The 18,460-nt window shown below is 46.3% G+C and overlaps 1 protein-coding gene across 3 annotated transcripts; it reads left to right on the forward strand.

The window, feature by feature from the left end:
- Positions 1-715: 715 nt before the first annotated feature.
- Positions 716-17,723, forward strand: Wdcp (WD repeat and coiled coil containing). Of its 3 annotated transcripts, none has more exons than XM_021179603.3 (5): positions 716-824; positions 5,710-5,941; positions 7,117-8,935; positions 11,781-11,895; positions 15,301-17,723. In XM_021179603.3, exons 3-5 carry the CDS (start codon positions 7,136-7,138, stop codon positions 15,519-15,521), a joined length of 2,136 nt encoding a protein of 711 aa, XP_021035262.1. In that variant the 5' UTR covers positions 716-824; positions 5,710-5,941; positions 7,117-7,135; the 3' UTR covers positions 15,522-17,723. The 3 variants fall into 3 exon arrangements, with proteins under 3 accessions (XP_021035262.1, XP_021035263.1, XP_085686311.1); XM_085830185.1 differs by having other exon boundaries at positions 731-774; XM_021179604.3 differs by lacking the exon at positions 5,710-5,941.
- The last annotated feature ends 737 nt before the right edge of the window (positions 17,724-18,460 follow it).

Raw genomic sequence — 18,460 nt, forward strand, 5'->3', positions numbered from 1 at the left:
GAGTCTTCAGGGCTTAAGACAAACAAACAAGCAAACAAAAAAGCTTAAGACACCCCACCCTCCAACCCTGACCCTCACTCCGCTACTGGTTATGGCCTTGGGCAGGTACTTTGAGATTAGGGGTAGAACAGATCTGCTACTTACATTTTATTATTACATTTATTTATTTATTTATTTATTTATTTATTTATTTATTATTACATTTGGGGCGTGATAAGACACTGACTTCAGGTAAACGGATGTATTTACATTTGGGAGTGATATTTTATGGGATTTTTAAATGGGGAGTTCTTGACTCCCCTCTAAACTAAACTAAAAACTAACTATTTACACATGTTGATTGTAGAATTCCGATTCCTTCTTGCCAACCACTTTATTATTTTTTTTCCTCTGTATAGCCCTGGCTGTCCTGGAACTCACTCTGTAGACCAGGCTGGCCCCGAACTCAGAAATCTGCCTGCCTCTGCCTCCCGAGTGCTAGGATTAAAGGCGTGTGCCACCACACCCAGCTCTTGCCAACCACTTCTAAGAGAACGGATGCGTGGGAGAGGAGGTTGAAGCACTTGAGGTGTATTGTGAAGATTTTCGGGCGGTGGTTTCGCGGAAACTACAACTCCCAGAAACACTTGCGGCAAAGCCCGCGCTTACTGGCCATCGGAAGGACCCTCCGCTAACGTGACGCACTCAATAGCCAATAGTCTAGAGGCATCTCCGAGGTCCAAAGACCGAGGCTTCCGTTAGGTGCCCGGGACTTCTGATCCCCGGTCCTGTGACGTGAGCGGCCCCGGGATTTTACGTGTGGGACGGGGAGGCAGAAGACTAAGGTATTTCGTGGGTTTGTGTGTGTGTGGCCAGGCCTGGCGAGTGTAAGGGAGGCCCAGGCTGGGCAGAGAGGGAAGTGGGTGGCACTTCAGGCCCAGGGATGTAGGTGTGGGGAGAAGTTGAGGGAGAGTTGGAGGAGGACCAGGCTGCGGTAGAAGCAAGCTCACGGTGTGGGTTTTAACAAGTGCCCTTGGCATGCACGAGCGATATTTCTGGTATCAGTATCAATAGAGCTTACCTTCTTTGTAGTAAGTTAAAGTCGCCTACGAACTTTGAGGTGTTTGAACAAACCGAACTAAGAACTTGTTTTAAATCACAAATGATAATAGCCGAGCTTTGGGTTAATTCCAGGAGGCTCTAACGGGATGATCAGTTAAGCTGTTGCCAGTATCTCTGTCTCACGGCTCTCATCCTTCTGGGAAGGTAGATGGGGATTTTTGGGTTTGGTTTGGTTTTTATCTGGTTTGGTCTTTTTGAGACTGGGTGTCATTTTGCAATCAGTGCTAGCCTGGAACTACCTGGACTCGAGGCAGTGTGTGTGTGTGTGTGTGTGTGTGTGTGTGTGTGTGTGTGTGTGTGTGAGTGAGTGTGCGAGTGTGCGCGCGCGCGCGCCTCAGCGTTTGCGCACGCACGTGCACTTGTTTTGGTGCATAGCTGGAAGTCATAGGACAATTTTTGTGAGTTGGTTTTCTCCTGCCACTTTGTGGGATCCAGGGGTTGGACTCAGATATAAATAAGGCTTGTGTACAAGCCCCTGATAACTGCTGGGCTATCTTGGCTGGCTTTCAGGTTTTGTTTTGTTAAATGATAAGATCCTTAATTGCTTTGGCCTTACTAACCTTACATCAGTGACTCCCAAATCCTTCCCCGTGACTGCCTAAGGTACATCTACTGCTACCTTCATGAAACATGTTTAATACCACTTATAGGCACCTTACATAAAACACGTCTAATACTAAGATTTGTCACATCTTGCAGTATCTCAGTCGGTGGAGTGTTTGCCTAGCATACACAGGGTTCTGGGTTCCATCCTCTGCACCGCATAAAGTGGACCAGTATTATTCTCAATACTCAGGAAGTGCAGGCAGGAGAACAGGAAGCTCCAGGCCTGTCTGGGCTACATGAGGGTCTGTATCAAAAATAAATACCTTACATACTACCCACCTTTCTCATCTTCAAAGCACGCCTGCCTTCTGCATCTCTGACTAATGGTTCCACTCTTTCCCAAGCCAAAACTTTGCACGCTGTCCCTCAAGTATTTTTCAGTACTCACATTCTGTGTGAGCGCCAGAAGCACCTCCTCATCCAGCCCCTTCCTCTGGGAAAGCAGCCGCACACTTTGTGTCCTCTCTCTCTTTTATTTCATCCTTTGTTGTTTTTTTTCCGTTTGGTTTGGGGTTTTTGTTTATCTGTCCAACCCCCCCCTCCATACATACACACACACACACACACACAGGGTTTCTCTGTGTAATCTTGGCTGTCTTGGAACTCACTCTGTAGATCAGGTTGGCCTTGAACTCAGAGATCCGCCTGCCTCTGCCTTTCCGGTGCAGGGATTGAAAGAATGCACCACCACCACCACCTGGCTTCTTTTTTTCCCCTTGCTCTGGTCTGGTTTGCTTTGTCCCAAAGATTTATTTATTTTTTTATTTATTTTATTTAAGTACAGCTGTCTTCAGACACACCAGAAGACGGCATCAGATCTCATTACAGATGGTTGCCAGCCACCACGTGGATGCTGGAATTTGAATTCAGGACCTCGGGAAGAGCAGTCAGTGCTCTTAACTGCTGAGCCATCTCTCCAGCCCTTGCCTTTTATTTTTATCTATTATTAAGGATTTGGTTTTTTTGTTTTTTCTTTTTCTTTTTCTTTTTCTTTTTTTTTTGTTTTTTTGTTTTTTTGTTTTTTCGAGACAGGGTTTCTCTGTATAGCCCTGGCTGTCTGGAACTTACTCTGTAGACCAGGCTGGTCTCGAACTCAGAAATCCGCCTGCCTCTGCCTCCCGAGTGCTGGGATTAAAGGCGTGCGCCACCACGCCCGGCTTGTTTTGTTTTTTCTGAGGTGGGGCACACATACTACAGCAGATCTGTGGAAGTCGCAGGACAGCTTTTGTGAGTTTGTTCTTTCCCTTAACTTTGTGGGATTCTGAGACTGAACTCAGGTTTTATGGCAAACACTTTTCTGACTGAGTCACCCACAGTCAACCCACTGACTCTTTGCGCACCTTATGGTTGTGGTGTTCAGACTCTTACCCCCCCCCCCCATGTGACTCTGGTCGGCCTGTATACCCGCCCCCCCCCCCCAGAGAGATAGGTAGGTAGGTAGATAGGTAGATACATAGGTAGGTAGATGCTATGCTGCCCTTTATTCTCAGAGATCCTGCTACCTCTGCCTCCTTTAGGACCAAAACAGATCAAGTTAGAAAGTTATATCTGTAGCAAATAACACAAGCATTTATGTCTTAATGCTTTTTGAAAGAACTTCGTTACTTTTAAGTTGGGTGCTAGGGATTGGACCTAGGGTTTTGAGCATCCGAGGCTGCAGTCTACCAGTGAGCCACACCCTCAGATTCAGAAGGGCTTCTTATATGCTGAAGGTATATGCTCAGTAGTTGGGTTTGGGAATAGAAGAGAAAAGTGATTTAAAAAAATAAAACAGCAAAATAACCTGGGTGGTGTGGTGCACGCCTTTAATCCCGAAGGAAACGGGTCTCTGTGAGGTCGAGGCCAGTCTGCTCCACAGAGTGAGTTCCAGGACAGCCAGGGCTACACAGAGAAACCCTGTCTCACCCCCCCTCCCAAATCACAACAACAAAATAAAAAGCCAAAATGAGGGTGATCAGGGTGACCCAGCAGGTCAGGATGACTGCTGCCAAGCCTAACATCTAAGTTTACATCTGGGACCCATATGGTGGAAGGCAAGAACCAACTCCCAAACTCCCAAACTCCCAAACAAGGTTGTTTGCTGACCTCCGTGTGAGTGTGTGTGTGTGTGTGTGTATTTGGGTTGTTGAGAAAGGGTTTCTCTGTGTAGCCCTGGCTGTCCTGGAACTCACTTTGTAGACCAGGCTGGCCTCCAACTCAGAAATCCGCCTGCCTCTGCCTCCCAAGTGCTGGGATTAAAGGCGTGAGCCACCACTGCCCACTTTAGCCCTTTGATCCTTAAGAGACAGCAAGCATACATTTTTTTCTTAATATTGCGAAAGAATTTTAGAGATCTGTCTGTCTTTGTTAAACACAGATAATAAGCTAGTTGGGTGGAACCCTGCCCAAAATTACACCTCCCACCGTGCCTGAGCCTACCCTTGCTCTGTCCTAGATGGGTCCTGAACTCAGGAACCCATCTGCCTTTGTAAGCATGAACAGAGCACTCAGCTGGTTGGGGTCCTGTGACCACCATTCCCTAAGTCTCTCTATCTCTGTCCTTAGTAATTTTCTAACAAATTGGCTCACAGCTCAGCTGCTTTTGTTCCTTTAGAATTGTGAAACCACTCATAATTCATTTTGCATAATTTTTTTTTGCATAGTTGAGAAATAATATGTTTTCAAACTCAAGTATTTAGAGCTCTTTCCTGTATCCTTAAGGGCTGTCCTGAAGGTCCCAGTGTTTACCATTTTGCTGAGACATAGCCCACACTCCTGGTGTTTCTAATTATCATGGAGTCATAAACAAGGAGGGCATTTCCTCAGGAGGAAAGAGGCCTCCACTGCCGTGGACCCAGAGAGTATGTTCATTATTACACAAGCAAGCCTGTCGCCCACCGTAGCCATTGACATTCCTGGAAGCTCACACTGGGGCCCTGTCCTAGGGGCAAGAACCATGTCACTCTGTCTCCATTAGGGCCATGCTGGCCTTGGCACCCAGCCTTTACACATTCACTGATCCGTGTTGGGGAAACTGCCTGCTGATAGGCATGGGGTCTAGTTCACAGATGGAGCAGTTGCCTAGCATGTCCAGGTCCTGGATCCAACCCTCAGGGGTGAACAAAAAATGATTAGTATTCTTTGACTGTTTAAAAGCTACAATTTTTTTAAGTCTTAAAACTCTTTATGAGCTAAGTATATTTTTATATATTAATATTTTACTATAAGAAGATAATTTGGATATATGATTATTAAAAAGAATTCCCTCCAAATACAGAAATTGAAAAGTCCACTTTGTCTCTTTTTTTTTTTTAAAGATTTATTTATTTATTATATGTAAGTACACTGTAGCTGTCTTCAGACACTCCAGAAGAGGGCATCAGATCTCATTATGGGTGGTTGTGAGCCACCATGTGGTTGCTGGGATTTGAACTCAGGACCTTTGGAAGAGCAGTCAGTGCCCTTAACCGTTGAGCCATCACTCCAGCCCCCACTTTGTCTCTTATGCCACCTTATTTTACTATGAACAGTTTACATGCTGCATGTTATCCCTGACCTTTCCCTCAGTCTTTATAAACACACACACATGAGTAGACACATAATGGTGCATGTTTTTCCTAAATAGCGCATATTTAGGGGTTATCATAGGAGTTCCAGTCTTCTTTGAGGTTTCTCACTTACGGAAGTTACTTTTTCTCTGTCTGAGCTCTTACCCAGGCTGGCCTCAGAGGGCTTTAGGTGATGGCCTGCCTCAGCTTCTTGAGAACCTGGGCCTATGGGTGGGCACCTGCCTGCCTCTGAATGCTCTGAAACAGTTCCTCCTGTCGTGGTGACCCCCAACCATAAACTCATTTTTGTTGCTACTTCATAACTAATTCTGCTGCTGTTGTGAGTCATGATGATATCTGTGGTTTCTAATGGTCTTAGGTTCAACCCCACAACAAAGGCTGAGTTCTACAGGTTCAGAATCATTGGTCTAATTTCTTCTGTAATGACATAACTCACTTTTATTTATTGCTTTAGATATCGCACATGCTAAGCAATCCGTCTCTTGAGGAACATCGCTTCAAGTTCTGAACTTCCTGTCAGGGTCTCCTGCAGTGCAAGCTGGCCTCGCACTCGCTGTAGAGCTAATGCTGGCCTAGAATTCCTGGGCCTCCTGCCTTTGACTTACTCCAGGGACTGAGAATATGGACCTGGACCTCGACTTATGTTTGCTCGATGAGTGGTTGAACCTAGCAGCAGGACATGCCAGGCAAGCGCTCCACACTGACTTATGTGCTTATGCTAGGCTTTGTACCCTTGCACAGGTCGCTGCTATGAACATTTATATATGTGATTGACTTACATGGTGTGGTAAAATAGGCTTATATTTTGCAGACTTGGTTATTCATTTAGGTCTTCAACCATCTGGAGTTTATTTTGTTGTAATTTTTTTTTAACATTTTAGAGCTTTTGGTTTTATTATCTAAAATAAAAGTTATTTTTGCCGGGCGTGGTGGCGCACGCCTTTAATCCCAGCACTCGGGAGGCAGAGGCAGGCGGATTTCTGAGTTCGAGGCCAGCCTGGTCTACAAAGTGAGCTCCAGGACAGCCAGAGCTATAAAGAGAAACCCTGTCTCGAAAAACCAAAAAAAAAAAAAGTTATTCTTTCATGCAACATGGTGGTGTGTGCCTTTAATCCCAACACTCAGGAGGCAGAGGCAAAGGCAACCAGATCTCTATGAGTTCAAAGCCAGCTTGGTCTACAAAACAAGTTCTAGGACATTCAGAGCCACCTAATAGGAGGACCTTGTCTTGGGCTGGAGAGGTGGCTCACAACCATCTGTAATGGGATCCAATGCCCTCTTCTGGTGTGGCTGAAGACAGCTACAGTGCACTCACATACATTAAATAAACAAATCAACAAACAAATCTAAAAACAACAACAACAAACCCCCATCTGGCTCAGGCTAACCTTGGCCCTCCAGTGCCCTCTGAATACCTGCCTGCTTCCCTTCATTTTAATTTTACAGCTCATAGAAACACTTTAGTATCACAACACTTTAGTAGCAGCCTTGAAGTTAATAAAGTTCTAATGTAAAAAGCTGCAGGGATCAGGGAGTTAAGCACTTGTCTAGCATGCACAAGGCCCTGGGTTTGATACCCAGAACCACACAAAAAGATAAGATTAAAACTCCTGTAGTGATGACTTATGGGAATGTAAGGATTATGTTTGCTTTCTCTTCGCTCTAACATAGAGATTAGATGTGAATCTGAAAGCCTTAGGCAAGATTGCCTGTGGTGATCAACTAGCTGGCCTAGAACTCACTTTGTAGACCAGGCTGGTCTCAGACTCACTGAGATTCTCCTGCCTTAGTCTCTTGAGTGCTGGCATTAAAGGTGTGCCCCACCACGCCCCTTTGTAACTTTCCTCCCTAATCATTTCAGATAGCCTTTGTCAGAAAGGATGGAGTTGGGAAACGGAAAACTGCCTAGGACAGGACTGAACTCACTGAACCAAGCAGTCCATCCAACCTGGGGCCTGGCCTGGACTGATGGGAATCGTGTAGTCCTGACTGATTTACAGCTTCATAGTGGAGAGGCCAAGTTCGGGGACTCCCAGGTCATTGGAAGGTTTGAATCTGTCTGTGGGGTTTCCTGGGCACCAGACAGAACGGTGCACTCGCCCGCTCTGCTTGCCATCCAGCACAGGAAGCTTGTCTCCGTGTGGCAGCTGTGTCCCAGCACTGCAGGAGCAAGCAAATGGCAGGCGTCTCAGACCTCTGAGGTCAGGGAGTCACTCCCTATCCTTCCTCAGGGCTGCGTGTGGCACCCAAAGGACGCTGTCCTGACCGTGTTGACTGCGCAGGGTGTCTCCATTTTTCCTAACGTCCACCAAGATGGTTCCAGGGTAAAAGTGGACGTCAACACCAAGGGCCGCGTTTACTGTGCTTGTTGGACCCTGGACGGCCAGCGGCTGGTGGTGGCAATAGACAGCAACCTTCATTCGTATATCTGGGACAGTTCTCAGAAGTCCCTTCACAGCTGCTCCTCCTGCCCAGTGTTTCCTGTGAATTGTTCCATCCGCTCCATCACGGCCACCGGGAACTCACAGGTTGCCATAGCCACCGAACTTCCCCTCCATAAACTTTGTAGCTTAAATGCATCTGAAGCCTTCGACAGTGCACCCAACGGTGCCGACGGCTCTGTTCATACTCGCCCTGTGGGTGAGACGCCCCCTGTAGATGAGCAGGTAGCCACTATGGACATGAATTCTGGAGTGACAGTTTCTCCCTTTTCAGTTCCTCTCGATCTGACTCACATACATTTCAACCCATCCCAAGCTGAACAGAGTTCTCTTATTTGTTTAAGAAAAAAGGACTACTTGACCGGAACTGGCCAAGATTCTTCACATTTGATCCTGGTAACCTTTAATAAAGCAATTACCATAACAAAAAAGGTCGCTATTCCAGGCATCCTGGTTCCTGATTTAATAGCATTTAACCTGACAGCAGAGCTAGTGGCCGTGGCTTCCAATACGTGTAACGTAATTTTGATCTATTCGGCCGCTCCATCTTCTATGCCAAATATCCAGCAAATTCAGTTAGAGAGTAACGAAAGACCAAAAGGCATTTGTTACTTGACAGACAGATTATTGTTAATTGCTGTAGGGAAACAAAAGCCCAGTGAAGCAGCCTTTCTTCCTTCTTCAGAATACGGTCAGTATACAGTTCGTCTGATAGTTAGAGAAGTGACCCAGGGAAGCGAATCTTCTGGAACATGTGCTGAGAGTCAGGGTGCTTACTCTGATTTCAGTGCTTTACTAAGTAAAGCAGACAGAGAAAAGTTCACTGACAGCCTTTCCCCAGGTTCGAGTCCCCTGAGCCAAGGGCTCTTGCTAACAGCTAACTCCAGTACTCAGAGTGGGAGGTCTGGAAGAGCCCTTATTCAAGAAATTAAAAGTCCCTTGTCCCCTCTGTCCAGTGAAACCCTTCACAGCCCCCCCTGGCTTTGCCCAGCATTGCCTAGACCCAGCAGGACCCCAGAGCACACCAGCACCCCAGAACTGAATTCACCTCAAAGGGAGAACTTACAAAAAGAGAAGGAAACGTGCCCACTTTCCCGAGAGCTGGAGATCCTCTCTCGACACCTGGTTGCGATGCAGCAGTATCTTTCTGAACTCTCGGGTTTTCTACTCAAGGAGAAGCGCGTCTCCCCCACGTATCCACCCTTGCAGCATGCTCCATATGTTCACCTCGTTTACCAGGTACAGTCTTTCTTGAGGAACTTCCACTATACAGGAAGCCCTCGAATCCAGTCTGTCCTGCCAGCAACACTGTGGGACAGTGGGGAGGGGGGGGAGTTTTTGTTTGTTTGAGATCGGATCTCATGCAGCTCAGGCTGGCCTTTCAAGGATGACATTGAACTTCTTGTGGGCAGTGTATGTGTGTGCTCATGGGAGTCACGTGCATGTGCACATTGGGTCTGTCTGGAGGGAAGGCTTCCACTCGACCAGCTTTCTCAAGGAACCCGGATCTCATTGATTTGGCCAGTGAGTTCAAGGTCACCTGCCCCCATCTCTGCCAGCACCTATCCTGCTTTTTTTTTTTTTTTTTTTTCCATTTAACTCTGGCTGTAACGCTAAGACCCCAAGGTACTTATCCTTCTACCTTCACCTCTGAAGTACTGGTGCCATAGGTGTGTGCCTCAACACCTGGGTTTATGCTGTGCTGGGGACCAACTAAGAGTCTTGTGTGTGCTAAACTAACCTCTACCATTTGAGGAGAACTGCTCATTTAATACCGTTTTCCACTTGTATTTAAAAAGCTATTAGGGGCTGGAGAGATGGCTCAGTGGTTAAGAGCACTGACTGCTCTTCCAGAGGTCCTGAGTTCAAATCCCAGCAACTACATGGTGGCTCACAACCATCTGTAATGGGATCTGGTGCCCTCTTCTGGTGTGTCTGAAGAGAGCAATGGTGGTATATTCATATGCATAAAATAAATAAATATTTTAAAAAAACTATTAGGAGCTGGAGAGGTGGAGGTTAAGAACATGAACTAGTCTGACTCCTTTAATCCCAGCACTTGAGAGGCAGAGGCAGGAGGATATCTGTGAGTTAGAGGCTAGCCTGGTCTACAGAGTGAGTTCCAGGCCAACGAGGCCTATGTAGTGAGATCCTCTCTCTCAAAAAAGAAGAGAAAAAAAAATCTCTTGAAAGGAAGAAGGAAGGAAGGGAAGCGGGGCAGGAGGGAGGGAGGGAGGATGGATGGATGGATGGATGGATGGATGGATGGATGGACGGACGACCATGCACTGCTTTCCTGGAGGACCAGAGTTGGTTCCTAGCACTCAGAACTTCAGTTGCAGGGGATGCCAGCGCTCTTCTGACCTCTTCTGGTGCACATGTGGTGTACAGACACACGTACAGCAAAACACTCACACACACAATTCATCTGACTCATTTCACTGAGCCAGACCTCCAGTTCCACTGTAACACTGTTCGCCAAACACTTTATTTTAAGATTTATTTATTTCATATATGTGAGTACACTGTTGCTGTCTCAGACACACCAGAAGAGGGCACCAGATCCCGTTACAGATGGTTGTGAGTCACCATGTGGTTGCTGGGATTTGGACTTTGGACCTCTGGAAGAGCAGTCAGTGCTCTTAACCGCTGAGCCATCTCTCCAGCCCTGTTCGTCAAATACTTAATGAAGATCATGTTTAAATAATAATTGAAAGTAATGTATAATGTAAACATAACTTTTCTTTATCATTCATTGTATGTGTGTTTGTATTTAACATGTATGTGCGGGGTGGGCATGCATGTAGAGGTTAGAGGACAGCTGTCAACAATCAGAAGCTGGGCATGGTGGCGCACACCTGTGGTGCGAGTACTGAACAGGCAGAGACTGATGAAGCTCTTGAGTTTGAGGCCAGACTGGGTTACAGAGCCAATTGCAGACCAGCCAGGACTAGATTGTGAGACTGTCTTAAAACACAAAAAGTCAGTTCTCACCGTGATTCTAGGGCTTGAGCCTGGGTTATCATCACCTCAGTGGCAAGTGCTTTTCCCACTGAGCCATCTCACTGGCCTAGTATCTTAGTCATGAACTTTTGCTGTGATGAAACACCATGACAGCCTGCGGAGAAAAGGGTTTATTTCACCCACAGTTCCACATAACAGCTCATCAGAAGAAGAACTGAGCTCATCGTCCTGATAGGCAGGAACCTGGAGGCAGGAGCTGATGCAGAGGCCATGGAGGAGTGCTGCTTACTGGCTTGCTCCCCATGGCTTGCTCAGAATGCTTTCTTACAGACCTAGGACCACCAATGCAGGAATGGCCCCACCCACAGTGGGCTGGGCCCTCCCTCATCAATCACTAACTAAGAAAATGCCCTACTGTCTTGCACACAGCCCAATCTTTTTTTTTTTTTTAAGATTTATTTATTTAATATATATATATATATATATATATAAGTACACTGTAGCTGTCTTCAGACACACCGGAAGAGGGCATCAGATTCCATTACAGATGGTTGTGAGTCACCATGTGGTTGCTGGGAATTAAACTCAGGACCTATGGAAGAGCAGTCAGTGCTCTTAACTACTGAGCCATCTCTCCAGCCCACAAAGCCCAATCTTATGCCAGCATTTTCTCAGTTGAAGTGCCTTCCTCTCGAGTAAACTATACCTTGTGCCAAGTTGACATAAAACTAGCCAGCATACCTGGCCCTAGAAGTAATATTTTTATTATGTGTTCATGATTATGCTTTTAAGCTCATAATGAGTCTTGCTAGAACTGTAACAATTTAAAGATATTTCCCTCTAGATATATTTTAAATCACTTCTAAAAATGACTTCACTCTTTCGTGACTTCAAAAAAAAAGTTTGTGTTTTGAGATAGGGTCTCACTGTGTAAGCCTGGGCTAGCCTCAGCTTGCCTTGTAGATCAGGCTGGCCTTAAACTCCGAGAGCTCTGCCTGCCTCTGCTCCTCATCCCCCAATGCTGGCTCGGAGGTGTGTCCCAGCTCCCTCTACATTGTTCTTAAGAGATGTCAGTTTATTGCTTTAACAGTCAGCTAACCATTTTCCCTTTTACTTGGAGAACCCTTGTTCTGTAGGTCCCACTGAGAGAAGAGCTGTGCTTCTCTGCGATGGCAAGCTGAGGCTCAGTACCGTTCAACAGATGTTTGGCCTCCACCTTGTTGAAATGCTGCACGGTAGGTGAAAGCCAGAGCACCCTCTCCCGCCCTTCTGCTCTGAAGCTTCAGGAATGGAAATGGAACTGTCCAGCCATTCAAGCAGTTCACTAAATAGTTAAAAATATGATTAGTTGCCTACTATATACCCAGGCCTGCGGGAGACAGTAGAGCTCGTTGAATAGGAGACCTTTCCCAAGCCCTTCCCCAGCTTGGGAAATGCACACCTTTTAAAAAGGGAAAGTCAGCAACCCTATAGGTGGAACAACAATATGACCTACCCAGTACCCCGGAGCTCGTGTCTCTAGCCGCATCAGAAGATGGCCTAGTCGGCCATCAGTGGAAAGAGAGGCCCATTGGACTTGCAAACTTTATATGCCCCAGTACAGGGGAACCCCAGGGCCAAGAAGTGGGGGGTGGGGGGAGGAGAGTGGGGGGGGGAGGTATGGGGGACTTTTGGGATAGCATTGGAAATGTAAATGAGGAAAATACATAATAAAAAAAAAAAAGGGAAAGTGAGCTGCAAGGCAGTGCGTAGCTGCAGTGTGCCTGTTGCAGTCTAGTGCACCCGTCATGGAAACACTACAGTGTTGGTGGAGTTGACATTCTCACGTGGAGGGAATGGGGGGCTGTGAAAGACAGAATGACACAGTGAGGCCGTGTTAGCAAGGCCTACCTGATACCTGATGCCTTACTCACACATGAGAAACATGGCTGCTTGCTTGCTTGCTTTTTTTTTTTTTTTTTTTTTCCCCTCTGCTGTCCTGGATGGAACTCATTCTGTAGACCAGGCTGGTCTCAAACTTACAGAATTCCCAAGTGCTGTGACTAAAAGCGTGCACCACCACATTGAACATAAGACATTTTATTTTTCCCTTTAGCATTCTAACATTTTTCTGTTTTGACAGATACATTTATAGTTTGGCTTTACAATTGCCATTTTTGACAGATAGGTTAGTATTCTAAGGTATACCATTTTTATTTCCTCATATTTTTGTTTTATATATGTATGTATATATATATGTATGTATAATATTTATATACATACACACACACATATATATATATTTTGTTTGTTTGTTTGTTTGTTTTGTTTTTTCGAGACAGGGTTTCTCTGTATAGCCCTGGCTGTCCTGGAACTCACTCTGTAGACCAGGCTGGCCTCAAATTCAGAAATCCACCTGCCTCTGCCTCCCAAGTGCTGGGATTAAAGGCGTGTGCCACCACGCCCGGCTTTTGTTTTATTTATTTATTTATTTTTTTATTTTTTTTTTTTTTTAAAGATTTATTTATTGATTATATGTAAGTACACTGTAGCTGTCTTCAGACACTCCAGAAGAGGGAGTCAGATCTCGTTACGGATGGTTGTGAGCCACCATGTGGTTGCTGGGATTTGAACTCTGGACCTTCGGAAGAGTAGTCGGGTGCTCTTACCCACTGAGCCATCTCACCAGCCCCTATTTTTTTTTAAAGTTACCATTTATCTTTTTTTTTTTTAGAGATTTATTTATTTATTATATGTAAGTACACTGTAGCTGTCTTCAGACACTCCAGAAGAGGGCACCAGATCTCGTTACGGATGGTTGTGAGCCACCATGTGGTTGCTGGGATTTGAACTCTGGACCTTCGGAAGAGTGCTCTTACCCACTGAGCCATCTCACCAGCCCCTTGTTTTATTTTTAAATATTTATTATTATCTTTTTATTTTATGTGTTTCTCCAGGCATGTATATGCATGTAGTACCCATGGAGATCAGAAGAGGGCACTAAATTCTCTGTGACTGGTGTTACTGATGCATGTTCCCTTCATGCATTTGCTAGGAACTTAGCCCAGGTCCTCTGAAAGAACAGCTGGTGCTCTTACCTGCTGAGCCATCTCTCCAGCTCTGTTTTTATTTTATATGTATGAGTGTTTTACCTCTACACCATGGGCACACTGGCCTAGGAGATGAGTGTTGGACTGTCTTCTGTCTGTCCTTGAAAGGCTCTGAAAGCTCGCCATGCACACACACACACACAGAGGCAGGTCACTTAGACTTGTAAAGTAAAATAAAAATTACAGATTTAGCCGGGCAGTGGTGGCGCACACCTTTAATCCCAGCACTTGGGAGGCAGAGGCAGGCGGATTTCTGAGTTCGAGTCCAGCCTGGTCTACAGAGTGAGTTCCAGGACTGCCAGGGCTACACAGAGAAACCCTGTCTCGAAAAAACAAAAACAAACAAACAAACAAATTACAGATTTAAGTCATTTTCTTTTTTAAAAAAGGATTGATTCGGGGGATTGTGAGATGGTTCAGTGGTTATGAGCACCGCTTGATTTTCCAGAGGTCTTGAGTTCAATTCCCAGCAACCACATGGTGGCTCACAACCTCCATGGATCTGATGGAGTGTCTGAAGACAGCTACAGTATATTCACATACATAAAGTAAATAAATCTTTAAAAAAAAAAAGAAAGGATTTATGCATTTATTATGTATACAATGTTTTGCCTGCATGCATGCCTGTGCACCAGAAGAGGGCACCAGGTTTCATTATAGAAACCTGGGAATTGAACTCAGGACCTCTGGAAGAACAGACATTGCTCTTAACCTCTGAGCCATCTCTCCAGCCCCAGTCATTTTCAGGTTTAACCATTATAAATAACACTAAGAAACCCTTCCTACATATTTGTCTTTTACTTTTTGGAGTGTGCATTTTTCAGAAGTAAAGCACAGGGTCTCTGAGACTTGAAGGACCCAGAGATGGCCCAAGTACATGTCACACTACAAACCAGGCTTTTTCAAGCCACTGTCTCTCTTCTAGCTGGCTCACCCTTCTTGGGTAGTGGGTGGGCCCTCCTATGTCCTAATGTGTACAGATGAATATTTGCATGATGTTATGTACACAGCCCCATGTGATAAATGTCAGTCCCTAGGAAACCTGTATGTCCTTAGCTTTAAGAGACCCACTTGAGGCAGAGGCAGGCGGATTTCTGAGTTCGAGGCCAGCCTGGTCTACAAAGTGAGTTCCAGGACAGCCAAGGCTACACAGAGAAACCCTGTCTCGAAAAACCAAAAAAAAAAAAAGAGACCCACTTGAGGTGGTTGTTTTTGACACCCATTTCCCGCACTGCCCTGCGCTCTGACCCTAACACAACTCTTCATCTTTGTCTTTTCTGGAAAGTGTTTGTTAGATGATGATGGCGTATATAAGGTTTTATATCAACTACTGAACCTCCCCCTGTACAAGTTAGCCCCGGGTAGTAGTGCATGCCTCTGACCCAGCCCTCGAGGCTCTCGTGATTGCCAGTTTGCATTGGGCTACATGGTACCAGAGCAGCTCCAGCTCCAGCCTGCGACCTAACTTCAGCAGTAACGATGTCTTGCAGTCATCTGTCCTTACAGAATCGTGTGTTGCCTAACGCGCTCTGTTCTTAATTGCCTTTGTAGACTCCCACTGGATCCTCCTCTCTGCTGACAGCCAAGGTTTCATCCCATTAAGTTTCACAGCTGCCCAGACAGTCGTGGTGAGAGATGGCAGCCTGTCCAAGCCAAAGGGAGCTAGGAGCCCTCTTTCTCACAATCAGGATCCTGGTCCTCCACCTGAAGTCTTCAGAGACCTTGCTACCCAGAATGTAGACACGGCTGGCAGTTTCGACAGTGTGACCTGATGTCTGGTTTGCAGCATGAATATGCTACCATGTTCTCCCCAGGCTGTGTGCTTCCTTCCTTGCGGGCAGCAGGGCAAGTGGCTGCTTATGTATTCATGACTGTGTCACTTTGAGGACAAAGTTCTAAGACTGAAACAGCAACACCACATGGGCATATAGACTGTACTTTATGATTGCCCCCAGGCCCTGCGTCCCACCCCCACCTGTGTTAGCGCTGCCTACGTGTGTTCTTAGGATACAGTGGAGTAGCTGTGTTAGCTGCCTACGCGTGTTCTTAGGATGCACTGGACGCCGGTGGTCTTCTTGCTCTGAAGATGCAGGTGAGAAGAGCTGCTGGGGAGCCTGTGCTGCAACACAGCCTGTTAATCCAGGTCCTGAGGTAGCAGGGATCCCGAGCACCTCTGCTCTCAGGACTGTCTGGATCAGGAAGCTCTGAGGCTGGCGGCCCTCTCCAGATCAAAAACAACCAAACCTCCTGCTCCTCTACACAATTCTGAATGGCAGAGGTCCAGATACTGCTACAATGTGTCTGGGCAAATTTTTAATAAACTGCCAAGATTCGACCATCCTGGGTTAGGCCAGGCCCTGCAGCCAGCAGACTGTGTGTGTGGTGGTGGTGAGGTTGCTGGTGTGGGGGCAGCACATCTGCAGTGCCTTGCTTCAGCCATTGAGACTCCATTAACCCGTGTACTCCCCCTCCTTTTTCCTTTAAAAGTAGCCAGAGAGGAAATCTCTTGTGCCTTGGGGCCCTGTCTGTCTGTCTGTTGCAGTTTATGAAGATGGAGCTTAGCTAGGAAGGAGGCAAAGGCCTATTTTGTGGTTCAGATACGTTAGGCGACTGCTCGGATAATGGACGGGAAGGCCGCACGTCTGTCATCAATGGATAATGGACGGGAAGGCCGCATGCCTGTCATCAGTGGCCTGGAGAGTGGGGGTGGGGTGGAGTGAGGCCTGGCTCCATCTGCAGAGGAAGTGTCTGGGTGTGATGAAGTCACGGCTATTATGAACACAGGGAGAGGGACTAAGGGACCCTGAGTAAGATTAGTGTGACTGCTCAAGCTGTCCTTTATGATCTTAGGACAGAAGACTCGCAGTGAGTCTTCGGTACAATCTCGGCCGCTGTGACTGTTCTGATCGCTCTGATGATACAGTCTTTATGACGATCTGGATTTGCACATGCATAATTGCCATTTTTCTATTTCTTCTGTGGACATAGTGCCGAGTGATGATTGTTTCTTTATAATAAATATGATTCCAGCTGATGGCAGCTCTCACACATGTTTCCGTGCCTCTGCTGTTAATACAGTCTTTGGAACAATAGAAGCCAGTTCCAATATTTGCTGGCTTTAGAGAGAAGCACTCAGTCCTTTAGTGTGTTTAATGTCACATTAAAAAGATTTTGTAGGGGCTGGGCAGTGCTGATGCACACCCAGCACACAGGAAGCAGAGGCAGGCAGATTTCTGTGAGTTGGAGGACAACCTGGTCTACACAGTGAGTTCCAGACTGAAGTGAGGATGTCTTTCTCAAGAGCTGAGACATTACCAGAACCCTTTCAAGCTTCCTCTGTGTCTCTTCTAGTTCCGTCTCCATAGCACCAAAGGTGACTGCAGATGTCTGATTGCTTCCTCATTCCCCGCCTTTATAAAAGAGAGTCACCACCTTGCGTGCACAATGCTTATTCTCCCCACCTCTCCAGCCCCCTGCCTGCCATCCTTTCCTGTGTGTATGGTTGAATGAATATGTAAATGTGCAGGCGTCCTTGCCATGTGTCTGTGTGTAGAAGCCAGAGATCAATTCCCCACCCTTCATGTATGTGTGCGAATTTTACCTTTGAGTCTCAGGATTTTGGATTCCCTGCAACTGGAATTCTAGATAATAGTGAGCTACCATGTGGGTGCTGGGAACCGAACCCAGGTCCTCAGGGAAAGCAGCCAGTGCTCTTGACCACTGAGCCATCTTTCTAGCTTGTCCACCTTGTTTATTTTTGTTTAGTTTTGCTTTGCTTTGTTTTTGAGACGGTGTCTCTCACTGATCCTGGAGCTAGTCTTCATTTTTGACCAGACTGACCGGCCGTTGAACTCCTAGGATCTGCCTGCCCCCCATTCCCCCAACCCCACCCAAACACAGTCTCCCTGTCCCCATCTTCACTTGGGAGTCTTCATGCTTACATAGGAGCACGTTCCCCTCTAGGCTACCTCCCAGCCCCCACCCAGTACTGTCTCTAAGACACAGCCTCTTGGTATGTGTGTTATTTTTACTGTTGTGAGTTGGCACAGTTTATGGCACTGCTGGCATGGGCATTTGGTGTTTCCTGTTTGTTTGTTTGTTTTTTAATTATGAACCATATTGCTTTGGGTACTTTTGTAAATCTCTCCATATGCAGATATTTTCGAAGTCCCTCTGTGGTCGACATGACTGACTACACTGTTGCGCTGTGTGGTTACTAATGACTACACTGTTGCGCTGTGTGGTTACTACACATTGTGTTGTCTTTTGTCCAGGCCAGGCACTATTGTGTGCTCTCCATGTGAATATAAGGATTGCTTTCTTTTCTTTTCCTATGAAGAACGTTGGGCTAGGGATGTAGTTCATAGCTTACCTATGGTTTAGTCCCTACCTGCCCGCCTCCCCTTGTCCCCCTCCAAAAAACTGTCAAGCAGGGTGCATACCTGTGATCCCAGTATTTGATAGGCTAAGCCAACATTGGTGAATTTGAAGCCAACTTAGAGTATACAGTAAAGTCCTGTCTCACACATAGAAAACATGATGTTTTGCTGTAGGATTTGGGCAGATAGTTCTTTCAGGAAGAAGTATTTCGCTTTGTTCTTGGTCTGCTAAGTACTTCTGCTGTAGCAGCGTTTAGTGTTTGTCAACGTAGGGAGGTGATGGGTTCTATTTGGATGCATGATGCTGAGCCTGCCTGAGAACCGCTCAGAGG

The sequence above is a fragment of the Mus caroli genome, unplaced genomic scaffold, assembly GCF_978045245.1.
Source record: "Mus caroli unplaced genomic scaffold, Mus_caroli_1 scaffold_14, whole genome shotgun sequence".
Classification (NCBI taxonomy): Eukaryota; Metazoa; Chordata; class Mammalia; order Rodentia; family Muridae; genus Mus; species Mus caroli.

Bases quoted from the DNA above. Each gene is read 5' to 3' on its own strand.
- Wdcp (XM_021179603.3), top strand. From the start codon at position 7,136: ATGGAGTTGGGAAACGGAAAACTGCCTAGGACAGGACTGAACTCACTG. The intron at 8,936-11,780 runs GTACAGTCTTTC...TTTTACTTGGAG, and splicing joins ATGTTCACCTCGTTTACCAG to AACCCTTGTTCTGTAGGTCC. The intron at 11,896-15,300 runs GTAGGTGAAAGC...TTGCCTTTGTAG, and splicing joins CCTTGTTGAAATGCTGCACG to ACTCCCACTGGATCCTCCTC.